Genomic DNA, 26,561 nt, shown 5'->3' with positions numbered 1-26,561 from the left:
AACGTCGAAATGACATAATAACTAGACACACTCGTATACCGTTGCTCGACAGAAATTCGGATTTCACGTGAAGCACTCGCGATAATTATTGACGCACGAAATTCACTTTCACAGGCAACAAGAATCTCGCGGGGAAGTGCGGAGCGGATTCGAAAGCGCGGCTCGGCGATCGCCGCGTTTCTCAACCGACCGCGATTCGAGAACTATCGAGGAGCCATCTCGCGAATCTCTCGAAGTTAACGGGCGATCGAGGCAGCGACAAGCGACAAGATGGCCGTGCAACTACTTCGCGGAGAAATAAAATTACACATGTATCTCGGCGAACGCTTAAACGAATGGTCGGAAGGACGAATCGTTATACGAGAAAGATAAATCGGTCGCAATTAACGACAGGACGAAAATGTGCGCGCCACTCGTGGCGACGGTCGTGCGCCCGTTATTCTTTCGATGCGGTACACTTCGATGAAATGCGGGACGCGAGCACGCGGGATCGTCAACGACGTCGAAATCGTGCAACAGCAATGCAACGCTCGATACATCGCGGAAACCCGACTTCGCGAGAGGCACTCGCGATAACTGTGCGCGCGTGACATTCGCCGTTTTGGCGAATAAATGTGCGTAGCGGATTCGAACGCGATTCAGCGATCGCCGCGGCGCGTTTCTTAACTGACCGCCCGCGGCGCCCGCGCGCCGTTCGCGTTCGCGGCGACTGGCGAGCCACTGTCGAAGAGCCATCTCGCGAATCCCGGAGCAACCGAGTGACCAGTGACGGCAGTGACCGAAGCAGCGACGAGATGGCCGTGGCGTATAGTTATTTCTTATTTCACGTGGAAAAAAATTCGAAATATGGGCCGGTTTCATCAACGTCGATAAACTGCGACCATCGATTGAACTCACTCTTCGTTTTTTTTTTTTTTTTAAGGGGGACAGTTAGGAAAAAATAAGAGTGAGTTTAATCGAAGGTTCCAGTTGATCGATGTTGGTGAAACCGGCTCTATATCTTTTAACAAATATATCAGAAATGGATGAAGTAGCGAATCGCTATGAGAAATGTGATTAGCGCAGTTTAACTATATAAAATGAAAACTCGCACGCGCTTTGCAATAATTATCGCGTTTATTGCGATCCTAATATGTATGTATAGAATGTAATAGAAGCAGATCACTCTCTCTAGTTTAAAATCACAAAAACGCAGCTGAGGTAATTATCGTATACGAGGATATAATTTTTACAGAAAGTACTCGCGATAATTGTTCGCGCACGAGATTCGTTTTTAGACAATAAAAATTGCAGAAAATGTGGAACGGATTCGAATGCGACTCCGCGGTCGCCGTGGCGCGTTTCATGACTGTCCGAAGTGTCCGAATTGTCCGAAACGCCGAAGTTCGAGAACTATTGAAGAGCCATCTCCCTCGCGAATCTCGAAGTATCAAAAAGTCAAAACCGCGCGACTCCGCGAACCAATTATGATTAATGGCCTAGTTTACACCGATCACTTGATATACGCGTATTAAATAGTAAATAACTAGTAAATTAGTTTGATTATTGGCTGATCAGCTCAAATATACTATTTGATACGCGTATCGAGAGATCGGTGTAAACTAGACCAATCAAAATTACTGTTATAAATTAAATTATTATAAATAATATTAAATAACTAATTATATAATTTATTAGCAATTACTGCAATCGTGAGTTTGTTTTATGTAGAAACTAAATTCGAATTATTTTAATTATTATTAAGTGATGCAAGAAATAATGAATTATTACAAGAAATTTATGGCCTGGTTTACACCGATCTCTCGACACGCGTATCAAATAGTACATTTCAGCTGAGCAGCCAATAATCTAATTAATTTACTAGTTATTTACTATTCAATATCAAGTGATTGGTGTAAACTAGCCCAATCAGAACTATCGGATATGTTGGAAACAAGATCGAAATATCGAAATGGTACGTTCGAAATAGCGATTTCCAGTCGTAAAATTTAATATAAAAATAAAGTGAAAAATTTTTTATTATTATTATTATTAATAATAATATGTCATATTATTATACAATATTTACATGCCGAAGAATTTTTGTTTTAGTGTGGGCGGTAATTTCTCCAAGAGCGAAGTAGGATTTACTTCTACCGCAACCAATTCTTCGTCGTTCAACCAATTTAAGTAGACGAGATGCTGCAAATATTAAAATCACAATTCTTTCTTTTTCTCTTTCGCGCTATCAATTATTTAAAACAGATACTTAACAGTTCTAATTAACAACGTTACCTTATATTTCTTGGCAACTTGGAACGTATGTTGAGAGCTGTGCTGTGAGCTGGAAATTGAATTGCTATCGTCTGCGTTTTCTCCATTTTCACGCTTAGGAATCTTCGCTTCTTTATCCAATAATTCACTATTTTTATTGATAATATATACGCTCGAATCGTCCTGCATGATTATGATATTTTCGTTGCGCGGATCGAATATGACGTTCGTTATCGGGAACGGACGCGCTAGCCATTGCTTCGATAATCGATGTTGCAAATTGTTAGAAAACTCTGTGTAGGTCTTCGTAGGAATATTATATTCGACGATCTGAAAATCAATTATCGTTTGCATAATTATCAGTAACAAGACCATTTTAATATCTTGAAAAATTAAGAACATCAATTCTGTGCTCGTTCCAAGATATTAAGTTTAGAATTGCTGTTTCCAGTCTTTCACTTTAGATCATATGGATTTTTTTAACATGCCTCATTGTACGTCTTAAAATTTAATACTGCCCATATCAAAAGGTAATAAACTGTAGGACTTCATAAAGTCTGTACGAACAGATAATTCAATAACGAAATTATAGAGGCAATTACGTGTAACGTCGTCGCGTAAAAATAAAACCACAGTAGCAACGGTAAATTGCGAATTTTTACTGCCGCGAGTCATTAACGTTGTACAGTATTTTACGATGGTACATATTCGAAGTCGGTCGTTATTTTAATGTCGACGTATAATGCGCGATGCGCGTATTACTCATTTTAAATCGTTGTATATGTAGCGCGCTATATTTACCTTATGATCGGAATACACTGTGACCAGATTGAGTGTATTCTTCTGCACGGCGATTGCCGTCGGTGGACAACTGTACTTGGGCAATTGCCATGCCTTGAGCGATTCTGCCGTTACGCCGTCAGCGATAAAATACACGGCGATTCCGCGTTGTCGGTCCGCGCATACGAGATACCTGTTGTCTGGAGAGAAACAAACGAGACCAATATTTTTAACGGATTCCTTCGTCGTCTGGAACGACCCAATCAGACTCAAACTCTTTTTAGCCACTTTGAACAGCGTTACAGTGTTCTCACTGCCATCGTTATTAATAGCGACAAATAACTTGCCGTTTGGACTGAACAACATCTTTTGTATTCGGTTCATGGACAAATCGGTGTCGTTTCTAGACAGCTGAGCATCTCCTTCCACCACGTCAAAGTTGAACACTCTGACGTGAGTGTCCGTCGAGTACACAATTGTCTTAGAGTCCTTGTTAATAGCGCAAGAGATGATGCTTTCGTCACCCTTGGTCTGTAATTGTAGCAGTTTTATAGGTTCTTCGTCTAATTGATGCAGCATGGAGGTGCGCACTAATTCTGGAGGATCTTTAGTGGCCGAACCAAGTCTCCATAGCTCCAAATAGTTTGCGTATCGTAACAAAATACATCTAGATTTTCGACAAATTATGGCACAGGGCGGTTGCAACAGCGGAGGATATTTTACAAGATTCTTTGGTGGGTAACTGGACACAGCAAGGTACCCGTCTACTCCGGCCGAATAGAGTTTTCCGCTAGCTTCTACGAGTGCTCTGACGTCGTGAACGTGTAACCTTCTCTCGATTCCTTTCACCCATTGAGGCTTTCCACTTGATTTTAGAATAACTTTGCAGAAGCTTCTCACAACTGGGTCTACACCCGCGCAATATACCACATTCGTGTCATGCGACAAGGTAATAGATAATATATCCGCTGTATGGCTTTCGTGAGACTCTATTAGGACTCCCATTTGTGGATCCCAGAAGCATAAGAAGCCGTGAGAATCGCCGGATATTATTATATTGTCGTCGGTGACTGCGAGGCACCAAACTATCGTGGTTTTCTTGATATTGCTTCTGGAAGTTGTCATTTTATGTATCGCGTGTCCAGATATGGCACTCCATACCCTGATGGTGTCCGTGGAACCTGTATAAATCATCTCGCCCGTGTTATCCCACTTGATACACAAAATTCTGCCTTCCTGCTTATCAAATATTCTCTCATAAATCAGTTTATTTTTATACACGGTGAAAGTATTGATGTATCCGTCCTCCGTGCCAACAGCCAAGCGAGTCTTTTCTTGATTCACATCCATGCACCAAGCCGCTCCTCCTATCACCGTGGCTTGGTGCTCGATACTCAGCGTTTTTAAATCGTACTCGACTACCGCACCCTGTAGACCTGTCGAAAACAGTCTAGAATCGATCCAGAGGACGCTTTCCACCGAGTTCTCAGCATGACCGGCTATGGTACACTCAACAAATGGTGCGTTCTCTACATTCCAGATTTCTATAGAATTGTTGTTCCTTCAGAAAGGAAAAAGGAATTAGAAAGTATGCGCAAAAAATTCACGCGCGTGATAAAATCACGCGTTTACCACATAAATGTTAAATGTAAAGTCATAAATAAATGGGCTGTCTAACCTTGCCAGGGCTAACTTTTTCGTTTTTGATTCGTGACACAAGCAGGTCACCGATCTCGGCTCCAGGTTGTAAAATCTTATGTTGTGTATACGATACGAAGCCATAATTAGACGTTTATTCTTATAATTAAATCTAATTTCACATACAATCGAATATATTTGATGCGCTTATAGCAAACATAACCATAATTGTCACGCACGTGGATGGGGATGGAGCAACTTCATGAAAATATGGTAATGTCTCCATCGTCTCCATTGGGTAGAGCAGAGAGAAACCTGACCGGCACATGGTTCATATGTATATAGTCGAGATTGTGTCGGGGTCCTTGTCTAACTCATCTTTAATTTCCATATAGTTTAGGCCTGTTTAGGCTATATAGAAGTGTGAACTTTAATTTTAGGCAATGTAGCGGTTTGTATTTTAAACTTCTAAAATGTAAGGTGATCGACCTCAATGTCTCACGCCTCTTTAATTATCTAAGACTCCAGCCAAGAGCCGAGATGAGAGTCAGATGAGACGAATAGATGAGAGTTAGACCAAGTTAGACAAGGACCGACAATCATCTCGATTCTGAGTTTGGACATGAATCATAGCATGGACACAAACCACGTATGTATTATTACCGAGCGAAACGACGTTGATTTGCACTTTCTCAGATATATAGCGCATTGGAAAATGCATTTTCAGAAAGAACAATAAAGGGATGGCCGCTCTCAGGTTTCTCTCCGATGGTGGCAACATTCTCGATGAACTTTGTAATGTATTTCTCTCAACTTTTGTTTATTTCTTATCGAAATATATTTTCCTGACAACTTTGACGATTTTTATATTATATATATACATTATTTTGCACGTATATATATATATATATATATATATATATATATAATCTATAAAATTTGATTTTAAATTGTTTAGAGTAAGTTTACTAAACTTGAGATCAGTTTTCTCTGTTCTGATTGATTAAATTTCAATCCAATCTCAATCCCAATCCGTAGTCTGATACGGGCTCAACGAGTTTTTTAGGCCATATAAAGGGCAGTATTTATAGTTCAAATCTTATATTTACGATCGTCTTAAGTACGATCTCGAGGTGCTATCGCTGAAATGGCACTGAAACACGGGTCAGAGCGTTCCGAGAGTGATAGACACGTACGGTAATTTCATCCTCGTACTATTTAATTTCAGTTTACATCGCGATTCAGGGCCACTATATTTCCAACGTCCGTTAACTTCTAACCGACTGTTAACTTTCGAAATAGTCATAAGCTTATTGCAAGTTAGAAGTTTAACAGCTGATGTTGCAAATAGTTGCCCTCCGAGTTACTGTTTCTCGCATTCGCGTGAAAACGTTCTTCCTCGGTTCGCCGAAGAAAAATCCGGCCGGAAATAACGTACGGGGACTTTTCGTGCGAAAATGCAACGTGGACGAAGATGCGGGCAACACGCAAGCGCTCCGGCGCGGCGGCGCGGCAAGTCCCCAGACCTGCGGCTCACTTCGCGTCGCTCGGATATTCGGCGTTCGGCGGCGCACTTCAGTGACTTCGGTCGAAACGCGATAACCCGGAACCGAGGTTGGCTATCGGGATCGGGTATTTGTAGTTTGTGAGCGTTTGTGTCACGGCGCGTGAGGTCGTGGTGAGGTGCTGCGCTGCGATACGTGCGACTGCGTCGTCCGAGTTCCGAGTGAAATAGCGATCGTCCGGTCGCGCTACGCTACAGTTTTACGTTGTGCGCCCACAGCAGCTAAAAACCCGGGGGCACGGCGAGTAAAACGGGCGGTCCCGCGCGTGAAACGAGGTAAATACACTCATCATCCGCATCATCGTGTGGTATTCGGCAGGACGGCGATTATCGATTACGACTATTTCCGGATAGGACGACGGGTGACGCATCGACGCGTGTGTGACGTATTTACCCTCTCGCGTCGCCCCTTGTTGGAATACGGCCTCGCGCGAGTTCTCGCGTGCGTTCGGGTACAAGGAAACGCGCCGACCCGTAATACAGTGCCGGTCACCGTTGGCACTGTAATCACGGTGGATTGTATGTACCGCGGCTCGACGACACGCGTGACCTTGCCGTCGTGAAAAATCGATCTGGACGGGACGGCGCGGCGCGGCGTACCGTCGCGTCGTGTCGTTGCCGCGCGTTCGAAACGTTCGAACCTTCTCGAGACGTTCCTTTTTCTTCTTTTTCAAATAACATAATCGGGAGTCGTCGCGTCTACTTCATCGAGTATCGATGCTTATCTCACGGATGAATGATACTGAATACGCATGCATATGCAAACACGCGCAAACTCGCATGTATACATATTCGTCTATCCGTATATGTTAGGTACGCGCGCGCATCTGCCCGTGTCATTTTCCAGGAAAAGCGACAACGCGTGTTACGGATTGCGGATTACAGATCGTTGTTAAACCGCGATAAACGCGATTACCGCGATTACCGGGACGAGATATGTGTTGCGTGTTGTCTAGAAACGGCGTTTAGTCCTAAAATAGTGACGAGGAACGAGGAGAATACGCCCTGCGAACATATATTCGGTAAATTGCACGTTTGCTGTTTCGCTTCGCGGCTAAAATTATTGCGTTGTTACGAGTAACTATGCGAAATCTCTTTGCATCGTCGCCTTTGCATCACTGTCGTGTCGTAAACATTAAGCTCCGCCGCTTGCTACAAAGTGCCCCACATCTGAAAAGTGCGATAAATACCTACTGCTTATCAAATGTCTATGCTGTGTGTGCGTGCGTGTGCGTGAATCCTCTTCTTTTTATAGACCGAACAGTTGACAGCGAACGACGAACGTGTTAATGTTCATCTCGTATTTTCATGCCTGTTACTAAAACTGTGTGTAATCGAGATAATTAATTTGCTGGGTCCTTCGCCTTCGTTTCTAACATATCACTACCAATTGTTACGGTATAATAACGACACGCTCACACAAAATTAATTGGCGAATGTTTATCAATGAGTCATTGATTGACAAATTTTTCTGTCTGTTGTGATTGTGAGTAATTATATGTCAGTTTCACATCGTGTCACTCTTTATCTCTTTCCTTGATAAGAGAGATAAAATTATTCAGCACTGAAAGACAATGAAACTACAAGTACTGAAGTATAAATAAAATTGAGATGATCTAGATATACTTTTTATAGGTCACAGACTTATGTATGAGTCAGAGAATCTACGTTAAGAGTGGGGACAAGTATAGATTTTTTTTTCCAGATATTTGTCCATGACACTCCTTGAAAGCGTAAAACCTTAATATCTTTAATTCTGTTGGGTATTTAACATTGTGCTTCCATATTTTTTACTTTTTATGAGCACTTTTTGTATAAGAAAACAATAAAGAGTATAATGTAATTAATATAAACTAAAAGATACAAGATTTTAGATATGTAAATTATAGTAAAACTTTCTTCAGAAATAACAGGAATATATAACATTTCTTAATGAAAAAACTAATATGTTTATTATTGTTTTTATCTCGCGGCGATTTATTTGTTTTTTTTAAATACAAAATGTAAGTAAAATAGTATAATATTGATGTAAAGGTAAAGGATAAGTTTGCTTTTAATAATTCTATATGTTACACATTTTTAAGGGTGCCAATGCACATTTGTTGATCGGAGTTCCATTGATATTCTTTTTTTTTCCTCAAACAAGGCCTAGTTATAACAATAGGTTCTTTTTCAGCTAAAACAAAACCGAAAGATGACAACTTGGCAAGCACCTGGTGCGGGGTTCTATCCAGGACAAGGTTCTGATCTTTTTCCTTCCGTTTTTTAATATATTTCTTTCATTACTATATTTTTTATTATGTTAATTGTGTTATATTCGGGGTCCATATCAAAAGCCATTCGATCAGCAGCTAGTATAATCACTTGCTTAAAAGGATATATCATTCCACGCACATTCGAAAGCACACTGTTGATATAACGATTATATGTAGTCAACAATGTTTGAGAGTAAAGCAAATTACCAATTCTGCAGTAACACGTTGACATACCGATTGTCATCATTGACATGACTCTACAATTCATATACTCACGTAACGCATCGCAGCAAATTATGTCAAGCATAATCTGCAAGTGTCACGAAGAAGCCTACTTATACATAAAACACTCACTGTGTAAAAGTAGTGGCTGCTGTTATACCGCACAGAGTTCCTCAAATTGTTATTGCTTATCGAGGTTACATGCGCATTATATTGTAACGTCAATAATATTCAAGTTTCTCAAATTTGACTGTGCAGGTCCATATCCGTATCCTCAACAGAATCCTGGGTACCCGCCACCACAGGAAGGCTACCCATATCCTCAACAACCAGGATATCCACCGCCTTATTCCGGTGGAAATCCACCAGGTAGATATACATATAATTCAAGAATGTTATTTAAAACACCCTAAGGCTGCGTTCCGATATTCACTGCTGAAATACTAAAAATCTATAGTTTACGTAACGTACACTATAGATTTTTTAGTACTGGCAATGAATATCGGAACGCAGCCTAAATTAATGCAGTTATTTGCTCGTCGAGCTTACTATTTTTTTTTATAGGTCTAGGATTTATACCTCCACAGGGTCCACCGTACGGTGAAGCGCCGCCGCCGCCAGTTGGTCCAGAATTCGGAGGGATACCTCCGCAACATCCAGGGATGTACGGGTCCGGTGCTTATGCGGAAGATCCTATGCAGGATGAGATCAAAGGATTTGAGTTTAATGACAAAACTATCAGGAACGGTTTTATTAGGTAAATATCAGATATCATTTTTAAAAGAACTTGGCCCATTTTGGACTATCCGGGCCTAGTCATCGATCATATATAATTTTGTAAATAATAATAATAGTATTAAAGGAAAAATAGTTCTAGATTTTCAAACCTCCACCAGAAGCAGTTCTGACCTCCTAATGTCATTTCATTCGATGGCTCATCATCGAGAGCTGTCCGGTCAGAATTGCTTCCGGCAGGGATTTGAACGTCTAAAACTATTTTTTCTTTAATACTACCATTATTATCTACAAAATTATATATTATTGATAACTTGGCCTGATGGATAGCCCAAAACCCTTATGAAAATAGGCCAAGTTCTTTAATATACTTCAAAATATATGATGTGAGCATATACATAAATATATATTCTTTTTTTATAGGAAAGTATATAGCATTTTGATGTGTCAGTTGGTCATCACGCTTGGAATGATTAGCCTGTTCCTTTATCATAAACCGACACAGCAATGGGTTATGAGACACTCGGAAGTATTTTGGATCGCTTTCGCCATGACTATTGTTCTGATCATATGTATGGTTTGTTGTACCTCTGTGAGACGTAAAGCTCCGATGAACTATATATTCTTGTTCCTATTTACATTGGCGGAGGCTCTCCTGATGTCTGTAGCTGCATCAACGTACAAATCGGAAGAGGTAAGTTGTTACAATTTTAATTCCACTGTACAGATGTGTTCGAATAACTCTTGTACTACATTATTATGTAAGTTATAATATGTAACAAACGTGATGTCTCTACATAGAAATGCTTTTGCAGGTCATGCTGGCCGTTGGAATTACAGCAGCGGTTTGTCTAGGATTGACGTTATTTGCATTTCAGACGAAAATCGATTTTACCGGATTGCACACTGTCTTGTTCGTCGCTGTGCTCGTCTTAATTATTTTCGGTGTTGTCGCAGCGATCTGGCCCGGACGAATTATGACTTTGGTTTACGCCGCGCTCGGCGCACTAATATTCTCTATGTATCTGATTTACGATACGCAAATGATGATAGGCGGAAAACATAAATTTTCTATCTCACCGGAAGAGTATATCTTTGCCGCGTTGAGTTTGTATCTCGATGTCGTCAATATCTTCCTGTACGTTTTAGCTATTATTGGCGCTTCGCGAGACTAATTGATGTCAATTATGATGTTTTGACTTGTGTTACAATTGCTAAAGAATACACAGTTTTTACTTACCGCCGTCCTGCTCTGGCTCTCCACAGTTATTATCCTGAGAGCGCACTGTAGGCGAATAAACAATGAAGTACGAAGGGGCATGTATTGGCAAGACTTTAATTTCTACGAAGATAGCTTTTACAAATTTTCAAAGATCAATATACACGAATAGCACGCTTGTATTCCAAGTCTTTTGTCTAGGTCTATAAGGGATAACAAAGTATTTCCCATCGTTTTGGGGAGAAAACTAAATATAAATTCTTGTAACTGCTAATGTGTAGAATAGTATGTCATTATCATTATCATCATTATTATTATTATTATTATCATTATCATAAAGATGATTGATGTTGTTTCTTCGTCTGTATCATTTTGAGTAATCGTCACCAGAATCGTTTATTAAGAAGCAAATAGTCAAATTATAATTTATATGATTTTTTTATTCCTTTAAAGGACTTGGATTTTTTCAATGTAATCAATGAATGTACACATCTAATTAAAAGTACGTAAAACCGATTATTAATATAATTGTTATAAATATGTCATAGCGTGATGAAAATCCAGCATTAGTTATAGTATTATATTATCTGGACTTACTGTATAACTCCAGGCAACCTCAAGAGATGCACCTTGTTGCCTATACATACATATATATATATATACATATATAGGAAGTTGAGATTGTGTTTATTCTTTGTTCATATTTGAATAATAAAACAAACGATTACTTCTCTCGTATTTATAACCTTTTTTTTTATTCCAGATAACAGTGTAGTACGTTGCGATTTGCGATTCTTTGTCGACAAACATGTTGACACTGTTACTCATGATAAGACAATTTCCATATAATGTTACCTACCGTGACAATTCTATATATAACGTCATATTTGATGCGACTTAAAAGAAATAATTAGATGGAATAATCGTTATCAATACTTTCTACTTTAATAACATTTTAAAAAAAATTAGAAAATTATTTTAAATCATATACATAGTATATATTTCTGCCTTTAATGCTCACATAAAAAAATGTCTACATATATATAATTTATTTTTTATTTACTTGTCTGCAATTTTACGTCTACAAAGCTGTAGATTCATTCTACGTAGAGTGTATATATGTGCGCGCGCGCATGTGTGTGTGTGTGTGTGTAAGAAATAAAAACGACAAATTCGAAATTGCGAATATTTATATTTATAGTAAATCGGCCGTACACAAAACGGTAGAAGCTTTTGGTTTTAAATTCTCCCTAACTTAACGTACAAATAAGCATGGTGTGGTGCGATTATTCACGTAGGAAAGCGTCCAATGTCCAAAAAGATTATCAAGATTTAAAAGCCGACAACACTCATACTCACACCACTCAACTTGGTAACAAATTGCAGCCTCGTAACAAACAACTTTTTTGTCCGTGCAACGATGCAACGTTTTACATGAAGCATGAAGGATTTCACCAGTGAAATCTGTGTTTCTCTTACCATCCACACAAACTTCCGTAAAGAAATTTTGTTTATATATCACACGTACAGTTATAGGTACAGTTACATGTATCCGTAAAACTGCGCGCGTACTTTTATAGCTATTGACATTTATATAGGTATAATTAAAAAACCTAACTTTTTAAATTATTGGATCAGCCAACAATTTTTTGTTAGCAATATCTGTTTCGATCGCAGCATTAAAAAAATTGTATTTTCATCAGATCAAAGGTGAGATTGGATTATACCTGATCAGGCAGTGTCGCGAAGTGTTTCTGTTATCATGCTTTAAATTACGCTCTAAATCTATATCGAGGGATCTATCCCAAGTGGCACGAGCTGATATATAGTTCGTTATGCGCCGTTAAAATAAATAATATATAAAATTAGCAGCACCGATTCGAACTTCTCTCTACCCTTCGATCGACCGTCACTCTGTCGGGCGCGTCTTGTGGTTCCTTGCCGTGAGTCTTGTCCAATATTGCTTCCGCTAGTTCGCTAAATGCTCGATCGATATTAATATTCGCCTTCGCCGACGTTTCCATAAATCTAATGCCATGTTCTCTCGCTATCTATAAGCAAGAAAAAGATTTTGTTTGAAGAAACCATTTGCTTGAAGGGACAAAAGGTTTTATCGCGTTGCCCGTAAAATACACTAAAAGTTATATATAAAATATATTTACCGCTTCTCCCTTTTCCGTACTGACAACGCGTTTTTCTTCCATATCGCTCTTATTTCCTAATATCATTTTCTCCACATCTTCATTTGCATGCTACAAGCATTTATGGAAATTATTGTTACGCGTTTGTTTCAATAAATGTACAAATAAATTTGCGAATATACGGAGTTAAACTATACTTACTTCATCGATATTCCTCAACCACTTGACAATATTTTCAAACGTCTTTTCGTTAGTGATATCGTACACAAGCATAATCCCCATAGCCCCTCTGTAATATGACGTGGTAATAGTGTGGAATCTCTCTTGCCCAGCTGTGTCCCTGCAGATAAAGAAGCTCATAAATAACACAGGTAAGTTGAAACGCACACCTGACGACTCACCATATCTGTAGTTTGATTTTTTTTCCTCTTAATTCCACTGTCTTGATTTTAAAATCGATACCTAAGGGAGAAAAAAAAACACAGTTTTACTCTCATATTCCATTAAACAAAAAAATAAAATATTTTTAAATATCTAGAAACTACATATGTATATTTTATGCATAATTATTATCACTATGAAAATAAAAATTCGACACATTAATGTGGAAAATTTATAGTTTTTACTTTTTATTCCCAAAAAATCGAGCAAAAAGTCATCCTTTGTGTAGATATATATATATATAGAAAGAGAGAGAGAGAGAGAGAGAGAGAGAGAGAGAGAGAGAGAACAACTTGTATATTATTTATAAAGTTAGTTACATCCTTTTTGCAACTTATGCAACGATGATATTTATGCTCCGAACGGATGTGTGACCCCGCTAAAACAAAGTGCACCGATTGCTTTTTGCTCTCAAAGAAAAAACACGCTGGTATATTACATCCCGATCGCCGCGCGTACGTATGTACCGAGATGTACGTACGCCGCGTGCACGCACGTGTGTGACTGTGTGACTGTCGCACACGGAAACGAGGCAGGCTCGGCGATCGGCTCGATTGCCGTCGATTGGGTCGGGATTTTATGGAACGAGGCGCGACGGCCGTCCGTAATTCGCACAATCGAGGCGTCGCATTCTAACCTGATCGCCGGGCAATAAGGAAAACGCGAGTCAGGCTCGCGTCGTCGACGAGAGAAGCCTCCGCGACTTTGCCGGCCTCTTCGATCTCGTATTCTCGTATTCCCACTTTTTCCCTCGCTCTCTCTCTCTCTCTCTCTCTCGTTTTCTCACCTATCGTGGAAATGAACGTGGTGGAGAAGGCATCGTCCGAGAAACGGAAGAGTATGCAGGTCTTGCCGACGCCGGAGTCGCCGATGAGGAGCAGCTTGAACAGGAGATCGTAGGTTTTCTTCGCCATTTCGTCGCCGAGGCTGGCCCGCGTCGGGAAGTAGGCGCCGCGGCGGAGCGGAGGAAGTAAACAGAGTAAAAGGAGCACACGCACACGGGGGCACGAGCTTGGTCGCGGCGGTTGGAGCTTGGAGCTGCGGTGGCTCGCGGTCGGCGGTCGGCGCGGCTGGTTGTCGCGATTCGCGATTCCGCGATCAGCAGTCAGCGACAGCGACGATGCTCCGAACGTTATACGCACCGGTTATAGTCGCTCAAGGTCGAACGAGGGCGCGTCTCCCGACTCTCCCGACGAGCTGCGACGCGTACATACAAGTATATATATACGTGTGTGGACGCCGCGGACGTATCGTGCGGTATCATACGGGCGAACCGGTCGCGGTTCGCGGTGAGGCGAGGCGGCGGACTATTAAAAGACGGCGCGACGTCACGCGACGCGGGCGGCGGAGTCGGCGGAGTCAACACGACGCAGAAGCCATCGGGGGCGGGTAGACGCGGACGCGGGGTGACTTTCGGCTCGGCACTCGGCACTCGGCGCGCTCGCGCTCGCTCGATTTCTCCTTCTCTTTCTCTTTCTCGCTCGCTCCCTTTCTTTCTCTCTACACGGCGCGTTCGCTATACTTCGGACTTCGGAGCTCGGCCGACCGACAACGTGGAGATCGAGCGACGAGCCGGTGTTACCGGCTGAATGAGAGTGCGACTCGCCGCGGCGTCGTTGGGCGCCGTCGGCCGTCGGCGGTAGAGACCCTCGAATCTCGAATCAGGCCTGAACAGGACGATGTTTAAGGCATTGTCTTTGATGACGCACAATACACCGTCTTATGTCTCAAAGTGTCTCTTAAACACCAACGTTTGTAAGTTTAAATTGAGACACAAGACGGTATTGCGCGTTATTAAAAACAAAGATTTTTAAAGCATAAAACGTCTTAAAATTATAAGTCAGTCAGTCATATAATATATATATAAGTATCCTTCTCTCTCTTGCAGAATTTTAATTGACAAAATCGCCTTATGGTCAGACTCTAATTCGAGGGTCTCTAGTCGGCGGTCTCTGAAGACATGTATAATGTATCCTTTCGACGGGATCTCGCTATCGCGAGGGATCACTTATCTACGCCGATTGTGCGCGTCAGCGAGGGGAAAGCTTGAGCGTTCACGCGTAATCTACATCTTATACGTGTGTACAATGCAATGTCAACTATGTTTAACGTGTCATCTACTTAAATAATAAGTAATATATAGAGAGGATCATGGAAGAGAGAGAGAGAGACAGAGATTTATATATTTCGTTAAAAATATTGGAAATTTATATATCGGTATTTTGTTTGCAATTTTTGTTTCAGCGCTATTGTTTTAAAAATTAAAAACTTAACAAAGATTTTGATTTTGATTCCCGCACAAAAAGAAAGTAAACGTTTATACATTGTGTGTATTGCAACTGTGGACAATTGTATATACAAACAATTAGAATCAAAAGCCATGCGATCCAAGCTTAGGTCTTTGAAAGCCTTATATTAGTTTCTGTATACATATATAGACATATAGACATATGATACATATAGACATATAGATATATAGACATATATGTATACAGAAACTAATATAAGGCTTTCAAAGACCTAAGCTTGGATCGCATGGCTTTTGATTCTAATTGTTTGTATATCGTTACGATCCTATTTCTCTTATTATTGTATATACTGCTTTTTGTCGTTTAAAAAGCTTATAAAAATTAGCGTAAATAATATTATATTAATATTATGCGTTTTTATATCACTGCATTGTTGATAAATAAATTAAAATTGAAATGCATTTAATCTAATTTAGTTTGAAACTACGTTTTCTTTTTGTAGGACCGTTTGCAAAAATACAGTTTGAAGAAATCAATTTTAATAAATCGATCATTAAATTTATAATAATTAACATTGTTTGTATTTTCTACGTGAAAAAGGTGCTTTTCGAATAGCTATTATTTTGATGTCCGATAACAAAAAATTATATTATGTGACGTTACCATAATAATGTTTTCTCATTAGGATCTACCTGGGATATTTTCGGCTTAAGTTTTATACCGTGAGACACACGTTTCTGTCTATGATAAATCATATATTTTCAGGATTTATAAATTTGTGCGTGAACATTTATTTATATTTTCAATATTAAAAATTAAAAGCGGTTTTTTTTTATAAATATTATGTAGGCATTATATACGGTAATAATATCAAAAATAATTCGGGAAATACTGAAAAACTGATATACGACATATCTCTTGTTTTCGATGAAGATTAAATTTATATATGTTGCTCTTGTATGCTTTAGGTATCCGTATCGGTATGATGTAATGAGAATCTCATTCTCGAATTTCCAATACATATCAAATTGCTTCCCGCTATATCGTACATTAAATAGTTATTATTCCGCGATTATATTATAGGTTATATACCTACATAACAGGATTAATATTTTATTTTGACGCATGCGTTTTTTACGCTTCGATACGTGTTCAATTTCGTGTATTAATTTATTCCGTGTATATTATACAAAACACGCGCATTTATGCCTATTTTTATCAATGTAAATTAATATAACTTTAATTTAATTGTTCTATCAATGCAGTTTCTAGTTCTAATACTCTTATAGAACTAGAAAAAGATAAAAAATAAGTTAAACCAAGATTTAAAAAATAGAAATGGATATTAATCAATCAAATTTCCAAATTTTATTTAATACAAATTGTATTTATAGTTTCAGCGCATACGAGCGTGCCTTCTTGTGTATTCTCGTTAATTGCCGCCGTTAGTTGCTGTTACAATTATATATGACATCTACGTAAGCGTAGACTTATGACGTCGGTTACTCGATTTCCATGTTTCTTATCAGTTCCGTCGAACAGTATAAAGTCATACAACTCATACATATTTAATTGCGGTTCAGACGTGAAAACTGGCACATATATTTGTCATTTCTCGTTGCAATACGCAGCTATATGATATTCGAAGCGTGCCTGAGCGTTGGTCTCGCTCCTGATGCTCTTTCGCAAACATACGTACCAAAGATAGAGCTAACTTGGCCCACGTGGGCGGGAGAGCTTCCTCCGTCCCCCCTTTCGCCGCTGCCTCTGCTCCACGATATACATATTTATTGTCGTCGCACGTCTACGGTATGGTATATACGCCTGCTCAAGTATCGAAGATAAAAGAGACAAGGAATAAGAAATCTTATATGAAAGAACTTAGCCGCTAAAGTCTCGCAAGAACTGTATAGTTGGACAGTTCTTGAAAAGAAAAAGAGATCAAAGAAAAACGACATTGCTTTTCAGCATTTCTAAATTTACAACATATTTTTTGGGCAACGCAGTAGCTTAATAATGCAAATAAAAATAACGTAATATTATATAAGAATGCGTAATTCAAGATCGATTTTGTAGGGCTGAAGTAGCCGTACCCCAAGGCTGGCCGAGCGCGGCCGCGGCGGCCAGAATATCTTCCCCAGCTGGCCAGTTCGGACACGAACCATTAGCACGGACGCAAACCATGTGCGGTTACCGAGCGAAACGACGTAGTTGAGTTGCACTTTCTCAGGCGGCGCGTCGGAAAATGCAACACACGAAAATTGACGAAAAAGGCCGGGATGGCCTCTGCCTGCCTGTTCACGTTCACAGTTCGCAGTGAGTGCTCGCTGTGGCCAGCTGTGGCTCGCTGCTGTGCGCCAATTCGCCCAACGTACGCGGACCAGTTCGGACGTGTTTCGCGTGAAGAGTGTGAAGACACGGACGACACGTTCAAACGTGTTCGGACGTGTTCCACCCGAACGAGAAACCTTTTTTGAAGTACTGCGACTGATACTGTCCGCATAGCAATTGCCAATTGGACCTCGCCACTCAACATTATACCAGACTTAGTAATCAAACAGGGGAAAAAGCTGGCCGTATTGCCCGCTGAAAAGCGGCAGGAGCCAATTTAGTAGAAGAAGAAGAAGAAGCTGCTGTGCGCCACGACGACGTGCGCTGTGTAGCGTGTACGTATGTCGAGGTCGTTTACGTACGACATAGCGGATCGTAGGTGACTCGGGTGACCGTCAGCGACGCGCACGTTGTCGGTCGGTGTCGCGACGAGCTCGGGATCGGCGGAGTCGACGGAACCATGGCAGCTAAGATGCAGCTCCCGTTCGAGCCACCGAGCTCGGCGAGTTCCGAGAGGTATGCGAGAGGACAGTCTTTTCCGTACAATTATTGCAGCATATTTTTTTTCCTGTCAACGTTTATCGGAAATCAATGAGTATTCCGTTGTATGCTCGTTGAATTTTTCAGTGAGGACGGTGACGTGTGCCTGGACGACCGCGAGATTTTTCTTGCCGACGAGTTGTGCGAGGATGTCGAGCATTACAGGCACTCCGACGTCGGCACGCCGCAATCTCCGAGGCCACCGTCCACAGGTAAATCCCATTTATTGCGGGCTCTCTCGCGAGGCTTCTCAACCTGATGTTTCTGAAGAACGACTTTATATCACATGCACGAGAGAGAGAGAGAGAGAGAGAGAGAGAGAGAGAGAGAGAGAGAGAGAGAGAAAGAGAGAGAGAGAGAGTTCAGTTTAATTTCACATGTGGGTAGCGATTCATTTTATTTGCTAGCAAAACCTGTCAGTGAACCTGTTGGTAGATATCCTCTTATATTGGTGTACCTGATGATAAATTTCTTACATATGTGCAAGTGCATAATTCAGTTTATTTATACATAGCTGATAAGGAAATGGTCTGTAACAGCTTAAGTCAGTTACCCACTGACAATCAATTATCTTAATATAGATTGCATCGGGAATAAAAATATCTTATCAGTGAACGAAATAATTGTAACGAGATGAAACATGAGCTTATGCTTTTATGAGTAACGTATATGAATAAGTAACGTATAGTTTAACACATCCTATATTTAAGTCCTATATAGATGCACTGTTTACAGAATCAATACTCCCATGAAGCTGTACCTGTAAAAGGAAAATCAAACAATCCAATGCCTTAAGTTCCTTAATGAACTCGTAGAGGACAGCCAATACAAAATATATAGAAGGTTCTCTTCTTACCTTTAATCCTATCCCCATTCCTTTTATTAATTAAATCCTTTTGCAGATCATATAAAAAAGAAATTATGTATGCATAACGGATAAAAATAAGTATTGATTATTACATAGAAATAACAAAGAAAAGTATATTAATATAATTATAACAGGTTCTCAAAAATCACCACGATCACGCAGGCAGCGCACTACTAGCATGTCGCAATCAAGTAAGAAGACGTCCGCGGAATCTATTCTCAGGAGCAAAACGCGAACCATTTATACAGCTGGTAGACCGCCTTGGTATAATTCGGCTGGTCAACAAGTAGAACCTTTTGTAATTGGTTAGTAGTATTTATTATTAATTTAATTAAAATTGCTATTTAATTTATAACTCGATACTTGATTTAAATTTTCTATATGAAATAAATGTAAACTTTTATTACTGGGGAATATATTTGCGATAGGTATCTGTGGAGGCAGCGCTTCTGGGAAAACAACAGTGGCAACTAAAATTATAGAATCTCTGGACGTACCGTGGGTGACCCTTCTTAGTATGGATTCCTTTTATAAAGTGCGTAAATATTCTGATCAATAGAGTTTACTAGAAATATCTTCTTTTACAGTTTAACAAATTTGTCATTAGCAGGATGGAAAATGATATGGCTGTAGACATTATACTGAATATTTGTCTTATAGGTATTAAACGAGAAGCAGCACGAGATGGCTGCACACAACGAGTACAACTTTGATCATCCTGACGCTTTCGATTTCGAACTTCTCAAGACTACATTGCAGCGTTTGAAGGAAGGACGCATGGTAGAAGTTCCTATTTATAATTTTGTAACGCATCGTAGAGAAAGTAGAACGGTAAGTTGATTGGTTGCGGTTTTTACTTATCGTGTAAGAAATTAATATGTACAAGTTCTATTTTTTTCTTTGCTTGGAAGAAAACCATGTATGGCGCCAATGTCATTATCTTCGAGGGAATACTTACGTTTTACAATACGGACGTCTTGAAGGTAAATCGGTAAAAAAGATAATTTTAAAGGTTGGCAAAAATGTCGAAAGAGAGTAACAAAATAGATAAACGTTTCATCAAGCTGTGCGACATGAAAGTTTTCGTCGATACTGATGCGGACGTCAGACTGGCCAGGCGTTTACGAAGGGATATTTCACAAAGAGGTAGAGACTTGGAGGGTGTATTAAAACAGTACAGTAAGCACGTGCAGCCGGCTTTTTATTATTACATAGCGCCTCTTATGGTTCATGCGGATATCATTGTGCCGCGTGGAGGAGAAAACGAAGTGGCGATTGAACTAATCGTGCAACACGTTCATACTCAACTTCAGTTGGTGAATTTCTAACTTTTATTTTGCACTTTATTACATAATTATTACCGGTTTTAACGATCTCTATGCCACTTTCAGAGAGGCTTCAAGTTAAGGGAGAAATTGGCGCACTCGTATATCGGTCAGCCGTTGCCTTCGTCTTTGTACTTACTTCCGGACACGCCACAGATAAAGGGTCTTCACACGTTTATACGAAATAAGGAGACCTATAGAGATGAATTTATTTTTTATTCTAAGCGCTTGATTCGTCTAGTCATCGAATATGCGTTGTCTCTACTACCTTTTGAGGTAAATACAAACGTACAGGAATATTGTTCAGTGCTATTTGTTCGTTTGTTTATCGATTTCTCGTTTTACCAGTCCTTTTAAATTGATTTCATTATAATTATTGCAATTTTTATGGATAAGAGTTGTAGGCCAAGCACTTAATTTCTGGGTATGTTATAATATATCATTTTTATACGAAGGATGTAACTGTCGAAACACCGCAAGGGGTGTTGTACGGTGGCAAGCGAGGTGCAACGGACAAGATATGCGGCGTGTCGATATTGCGCGCCGGCGAGACTATGGAGCAGGCTGTTCGGGACGTGTGCAAGGATATACGCATAGGAAAAATTCTTATCCAGACTAATCAGCAGACTGGCGAGCCTGAAGTAAGTACTTGAAAATTTTTCCTTCACAAGTATACTCTTGGTCGCGGAACGATAATTCATTTAATTTCTTGTATCTAGTTGTATTATCTCCGATTACCAAAGGACATTAAAGACTACAGAGTAATATTGATGGATGCCACTGTTGCGACTGGTGCTGCTGCTATTATGGCAATTAGGGTGCTCTTGGATCACGACGTTGCTGAGGAAAATGTGCTGCTGGCGTCATTGCTGATGGCCGAATCCGGCGTACATTCGATTGCATACGCTTTCCCGCGAGTGAAAATCGTTACCTCCGCGTTGGATCCCGAGATAAATGAGAAGTTCTATGTACTGCCCGGTATCGGCAATTTTGGCGACAGGTACTTCGGCACTGAGCCATCTGATGATTAAGGTGATTCATAGATCTCTATTTAAAGTTCTTATATTCGCTACGTTGTGTAAATTGTGATACAAATGCAGATATCAATAATCTATCACATCTTTAGAAAAAATTGCGTTATTTTATCACTTTTATATATGTGCCTCATCCTTATTAGTTTTATCTTACATCTATGACATTCAAATCAAGACTAGCTTTTCTACTGCTATTTTCATATGCGATGTTGGCTTTAAATGTCAACTTATGCTTAAAGAGGCGTTGTGCCAACGCCACCGGTTTCCGCGATATCGGCAGCAGTGCCACGCAATTGTCTGTAGCCTCGTGAACTAGCTCGATGAGAGCGTCTCCACGAATCCAGATTGCTACCACCGGGATTGCTTGGCGGGCTCAGAAGATACGTTATTAAACGGTCCAATGCGGCCAAGTCTTCGCTTGTATTGCCAGAATTTGCTAAGTTTTTGTGCGACCGTAAATCTCCACTTATCATTTCCTCGACGTTTCCATTATCTTTTATGTTGCCTCTGCCCGCGGTTCCGCGACCATGAAGACCAAACCGAGAGCCAATCTATAATTGTTTTAAAAAACTGTTAAAGAGAGAGAGAGAGAAGGCTATTAAAGAATATAAATATATACTAATTTATATATTACAAAATTTATAATAATTATATAATAATAATTAAATAATTAGATATTATTAGAAAATATTCAAATTGGTGTGATATTAATACCTCTTCCGGTCCATGTTGCCCATAACTAAGTCTTTGTACTTTTCTGAAAGTTTCGTCATTTATCGCTTCTCTGACTGCTTCGTTTAGCGTACGTTCCAACGCTCGTTGTTTAGTTTTGCTCAGTCCATCGTAGAAACTAATTCGAATGAGTATTTTAATGGGGAAAATCATTACATTTTTAAATGAATTATAATATATATATATAACGTAATTAACTATATACATTAGAATCATAATATATATATAGGCTGCATTCCGATATTCACTGTCAGCAGCTGTCAGTACTGAAAATCTATAATATACGTGACGAATGCAGCCATTGTTTTACGTTATTATACTTTATGATATTCTACCTATACTCATAGGTAGAATAAGATATAGTGTAATGTCATAATTTTGAATGTTTACACTTGCAGTTATCTTTTTACCTTGAATCCAAGGAACTGTTATCTCCAGAGATATTCTTATCGCGAACCAGTCGGATGTCGTGCTCCCAGAACCGACGCAGTTCCGGTGTGGACGTGTACGGTGCGGCCACCTCTTTAATCTGCGGTCGCAAGCAAGTGATTACGATGAAAATAAAAATAACGTATGTGCGATAAGAGCGGATTACACATATTATTTATCACAATCGGCGAATTTGTCGTATCGCGATGTAATTTGCGTAAGCCGATGGTGAAGTTGTAATTAACGACGCCACGTGTATGTCGTGTTAGTGACGTAATAATACGAACGATGCAAATTACAGCCGCAATTTGCGATTGTTCTCGGCCATTAACGAGCTATGTCGCGTGCTAACTTTAATTACCTTCAAGACGATTATCGCCGTAATAAAGATGCACATTACGTTGATGAACGTCAGACACGCGCTGATAATGCCGTTGCAGAAGAACTCGACGGGCAAGTAATCACTGTAGATATATGTATAGGAACTATTAAAGTTTGTGTAAGATTCGCCTTTGATATGGGGCATTTTTATAGGCCGATATATGAGCCATATGCATCCCAGAGCCCAAAATAAGCCCTGCGAAAAAATAAAAACGAGCTTTCAGTTCGATCAATGTAATTACACTAATCCATTGACGACTGCCTGAACAAAGAAGAGAGAAAAATAGATATCTTTAAACAACATATGTCTAATTATTATTATATAGGCTTTACTTTTTACTACGATATATATGCATATTGTTTTCTTACGCAATTAACGACTGGCGGTAGTAATGAAGCTGATATGGCGACGCCAATTAACGGTCCATTGCTGCCTTGCAGTAAAGCGACTGCGACACCTGTGCCAGACGGAAGGGCCCAAAGAACACCCATCCAGAGCGATCTATAGTTGCCTCTACAGGAATTGTCACTTTCAGATAAAATTTATAATTATATTCGATTTTATATAATTAAAAGCTGCATGCAATCTACTGCGTTATTGTTAACAGTGGCACGTCTGGTCTGATTTTTCTGTGATATATCCACCTGCCCTTCATTTCATCGGTCGGCCAATCATTATAACCCCATGGCATTTCGGTTGTTCCGAGGATGAGGCCAAATATGAAGCCGAAGAGTATTGATACGAAGATACCGAGCATCAAGCTCTTCAGCCCGACCAGTTGCAGGTCTCTGTCGGCTATGATCGTCCCGAAAGTCAGAGACATCACAGGTCCCTTTGATCAACGAGACGATCAAAAGTGTGAGGTGACGCGCGAACATTGTTTGACGACTAGCAAAGTTGCATTAAATTTTACCATGAGGGGAGAAACCAGCATGGCTGCGACTACATTGGTTGCGCTGTTCTCGACGAGACCAAGTGCAGCGAGGCAGCTGTAAGATCGTAATTTTCACATAGTTGACTATTGTTAACACATCTTACTTATTGCGGCAAAACGTCATAAAGTCCTATGTTTTATGTTCGATATTCTACAATGCCTTCAATCCGAAAAAATATGGCAAAATAAAAATCGTCAAATGAGTGACAAAGAGGAATTTTAAAAATAATATTAGAGGACTGTTCTCTCGTGGTCACGGACGAACTTACCGGAAATCTGTTTTGATTACTTATTTTATCTAGAGATAATGTATATAAGGGTAATAGGGGTAGTTTGGCTTCTTACTCCGCGGTTAATACCAGACTTATGTAATCGAAAGTAAGATCACCGCCACTGCGAACGCCATCGACCACCTGTTTCACCGTCAATTTCGATCTGATGGATCCCACGAAATCGTTCCAAGCGTTCTTACGATCCTCCGATTCTTTCCGTCTGATTGGCAGGAAACACGTGTCAGATAATATCTCACAAATGTATATCCGCTCTTAAATCTCATTAGCAAAAGTCAATTAGAGAAACCTGCGAGCAACGTCGTCCTTGACAGCCAGCGATCCCGCACCGTTCACACCGCTATACGTACATTGCGTCGGGATTACGCTAAAAATAAAAAATCAATAGCCAAAGTCATGACTCCGAGCGCATTGGAGTTCGCTCGTGCGATTCTTCTTTTAGCTCAGCGTAAAAATCACCTTACTATCGAGTTCATTTTAACGCCGATACCCATCTCGGTGAGGCAATGTATGCAATTTTCGCAGGGTTCTCCGGCCGGTACCGGAAATATCACCTTTCACCAAAAAGCCAGTTTGCATTGACGTTTGGAAATATACATAGATAAAAATGTATCCGCAACTCTTATATACCGTACCTCGTAATACAGGTCTTCCTTGTCCTTGCACCACACGACATGCTCTACTCTCAGTTTTTTCAGAAGCTCTTCCAGTACCTGCGAAAGTTGAGCAAACCACATAAATACATAATTTGATAAGTATGAATCTCGATCTGAAATTGAATTGTAGAAATATTTTCGAAAAGGATCCTGATTTTTTTAGAAGTTAAAAAGTTAGTAAAAAAATTAATCTTGAAATTAAAAGGGTCAAAGAGAAATATGAAATCTATAATTACAACGAATATGTAACTGCTTAGCAGCATATCCCTAATGAAAAAAATTCTGAGAAATTTTGTAAGAATTGAGACTGATGAAAAATTGTGAGACATTTTTCCACCAGGGTTTATTTTATTTATTCATAATTTTGATGGTTTACCCTGATGAAAATATTTCATAAAAAATATAATACAATTTTACTGAAATGTATTTAAAATTCTCTTTCTCAGTTTCAATATTTCAGTAAAAATTCAGTTTTTAATTAAATTCAGTAAATTTTATGACATCTAATATCTCAAAAAATTTGTTATTACTTTTCAATAGTGTAATTTAACTTTCTTTATATTTCACAGTATTATATATTACATTTTATAAGAAAATTATGATTTATTTTGAAATATATTAAGTAATTTTTCAATAACTTTCATTTTACTTGTCATTTATACTTGATTTCATAGTACTCTTAGCAAAATATATTTCCATCAAGGTATTATAATTATCTTTTGTATCTTGTTCATACTGCGTAATATCTACATCTTTTATAATATATCCTCTATACTGTTACCGTTTCCATCGACACGAAAACCGGCGTTTTCGATCGCGAGGGGTATCCGCGAGAACGTTTCCTAGGTTCAACGCCGACGTCGATACCGACGTCGTCGTCGTCGTCATCGTCGTCACCGTTTTCGATCGTGAGTAATTGCGCGCGGGTTTTCGCCTCCTTCAGACGAAGGTCCACCTTCGGCGCCGCGATCTTATTCTCGCTCTTCTCGATCTTCTTCGAGCACTTCAGCGGCACGCCGAACACAAGTTCGTGCTCGTGGCTCAGAGTGGGAATGCAGACCAAGAATACAACACCTCCGGGCATGTTTGTTCCGCGTCGACAACTTTATTGCACGAGAATCACTCACGCGATCTGCCTCGTGCGATCGCCAGGGCTGTTCTGCCTCGATTTCGCCGAGCGATCTTTCGGAAGATCGAAGGCGCAATTCATTCATCGGCCAACGATAATTGCTTTATTGCCTGGCTCGTAATTGCCCCGTGAGCGAAGATGACTTTACGATGCTGTTTTCGGACGGTCGTGACATTAGAAATATTCGATACGGCGCGAGCGATTGGAAATATTCTTGGTTGGAAGTACTCAAATTAAAAATTACATAGTTACAGAAACATTTACAGTTCTTGTTATTTTTCTTTTTAAGAAGCAAGATGTTAACGATGAAGAACGAGAAAGTGATAATAAAAGGTTCCCATCGATCCATCAGCACTCGAGTGTCATCGTTGGCGAGAATGATCCGTTTAAAGAATCGGCAGAGATAAAGAGGTA

The 26,561-nt window shown here is 39.8% G+C and overlaps 5 protein-coding genes across 10 annotated transcripts; 2 read left to right on the top strand and 3 right to left on the bottom strand.

The window, feature by feature from the left end:
- Positions 1–2,000: 2,000 nt before the first annotated feature.
- On the bottom strand, positions 2,001–5,328 carry L(3)72dn (UTP4 small subunit processome component l(3)72Dn). The gene is made up of 4 exons (XM_077416893.1): positions 4,712–5,328; positions 3,055–4,594; positions 2,275–2,583; positions 2,001–2,181 (listed from the first exon to the last, which is right to left on the bottom strand). The coding sequence occupies exons 1-4, from the start codon at positions 4,813–4,815 to the stop codon at positions 2,065–2,067; spliced, it is 2,070 nt and encodes a 689-aa protein (XP_077273019.1). The 5' UTR covers positions 4,816–5,328; the 3' UTR covers positions 2,001–2,064.
- An 831-nt stretch (positions 5,329–6,159) lies between these two features.
- Positions 6,160–11,404, top strand: Lfg (Glutamate NMDA receptor-associated protein 1 lifeguard). Of its 2 annotated transcripts, XM_077416905.1 has the most exons (7): positions 6,160–6,511; positions 7,083–7,257; positions 8,412–8,475; positions 8,971–9,081; positions 9,277–9,469; positions 9,871–10,141; positions 10,263–11,404. In XM_077416905.1, exons 3-7 carry the CDS (start codon positions 8,430–8,432, stop codon positions 10,620–10,622), a joined length of 981 nt encoding a protein of 326 aa, XP_077273031.1. In that variant the 5' UTR covers positions 6,160–6,511; positions 7,083–7,257; positions 8,412–8,429; the 3' UTR covers positions 10,623–11,404. The 2 variants fall into 2 exon arrangements, with proteins under 2 accessions (XP_077273031.1, XP_077273030.1); XM_077416904.1 differs by lacking the exon at positions 7,083–7,257 and having other exon boundaries at positions 6,161–6,511.
- Positions 11,405–11,838: 434 nt separating this feature from the next.
- On the bottom strand, positions 11,839–14,787 carry Rab10 (RAS oncogene family member Rab10). The gene is made up of 5 exons (XM_077416910.1): positions 14,036–14,787; positions 13,209–13,269; positions 13,009–13,147; positions 12,829–12,918; positions 11,839–12,717 (listed from the first exon to the last, which is right to left on the bottom strand). Exons 1-5 carry the CDS (start codon positions 14,160–14,162, stop codon positions 12,532–12,534), a joined length of 603 nt encoding a protein of 200 aa, XP_077273036.1. The 5' UTR covers positions 14,163–14,787; the 3' UTR covers positions 11,839–12,531.
- A 2,790-nt stretch (positions 14,788–17,577) lies between these two features.
- On the top strand, positions 17,578–23,438 carry LOC143903359 (uridine-cytidine kinase-like 1). 5 transcript variants are annotated; one of them, XR_013258697.1, is made up of 12 exons: positions 17,618–18,344; positions 18,456–18,580; positions 19,371–19,541; positions 19,665–19,771; positions 19,897–20,067; positions 20,148–20,219; positions 20,301–20,552; positions 20,628–20,837; positions 21,017–21,202; positions 21,281–21,593; positions 22,726–23,209; positions 23,291–23,438. XR_013258697.1 is itself a non-coding variant. In XM_077416897.1 (11 exons), the coding sequence occupies exons 1-10, from the start codon at positions 18,289–18,291 to the stop codon at positions 21,590–21,592; spliced, it is 1,662 nt and encodes a 553-aa protein (XP_077273023.1). In that variant the 5' UTR covers positions 17,618–18,288; the 3' UTR covers position 21,593; positions 22,726–23,438. The 5 variants fall into 5 exon arrangements, 4 of the variants coding, with proteins under 4 accessions (XP_077273022.1, XP_077273023.1, XP_077273024.1 ...); XM_077416897.1 differs by having other exon boundaries at positions 22,726–23,438; XM_077416898.1 differs by lacking the exons at positions 22,726–23,209; positions 23,291–23,438 and adding an exon at positions 21,835–22,285.
- Positions 21,765–26,555, bottom strand: LOC143903357 (uncharacterized). The gene is made up of 12 exons (XM_077416894.1): positions 25,800–26,555; positions 24,998–25,075; positions 24,822–24,916; positions 24,652–24,729; positions 24,418–24,564; positions 24,052–24,127; positions 23,783–23,970; positions 23,507–23,651; positions 23,118–23,333; positions 22,738–22,856; positions 22,310–22,445; positions 21,765–22,146 (listed from the first exon to the last, which is right to left on the bottom strand). The coding sequence occupies exons 1-12, from the start codon at positions 26,100–26,102 to the stop codon at positions 21,829–21,831; spliced, it is 1,899 nt and encodes a 632-aa protein (XP_077273020.1). The 5' UTR covers positions 26,103–26,555; the 3' UTR covers positions 21,765–21,828.
- Positions 26,556–26,561: the final 6 nt, after the last annotated feature.

This window comes from Temnothorax americanus, unplaced genomic scaffold (genome assembly GCF_048541705.1).
Source record: "Temnothorax americanus isolate GAGA-0224 unplaced genomic scaffold, ASM4854170v1 Scaffold46, whole genome shotgun sequence".
In the NCBI taxonomy this organism is placed as follows: domain Eukaryota; kingdom Metazoa; phylum Arthropoda; class Insecta; order Hymenoptera; family Formicidae; genus Temnothorax; species Temnothorax americanus.
Note: the sequence above shows the minus strand (reverse complement) of the source record. Positions and strands in the feature narration are given on the sequence as shown.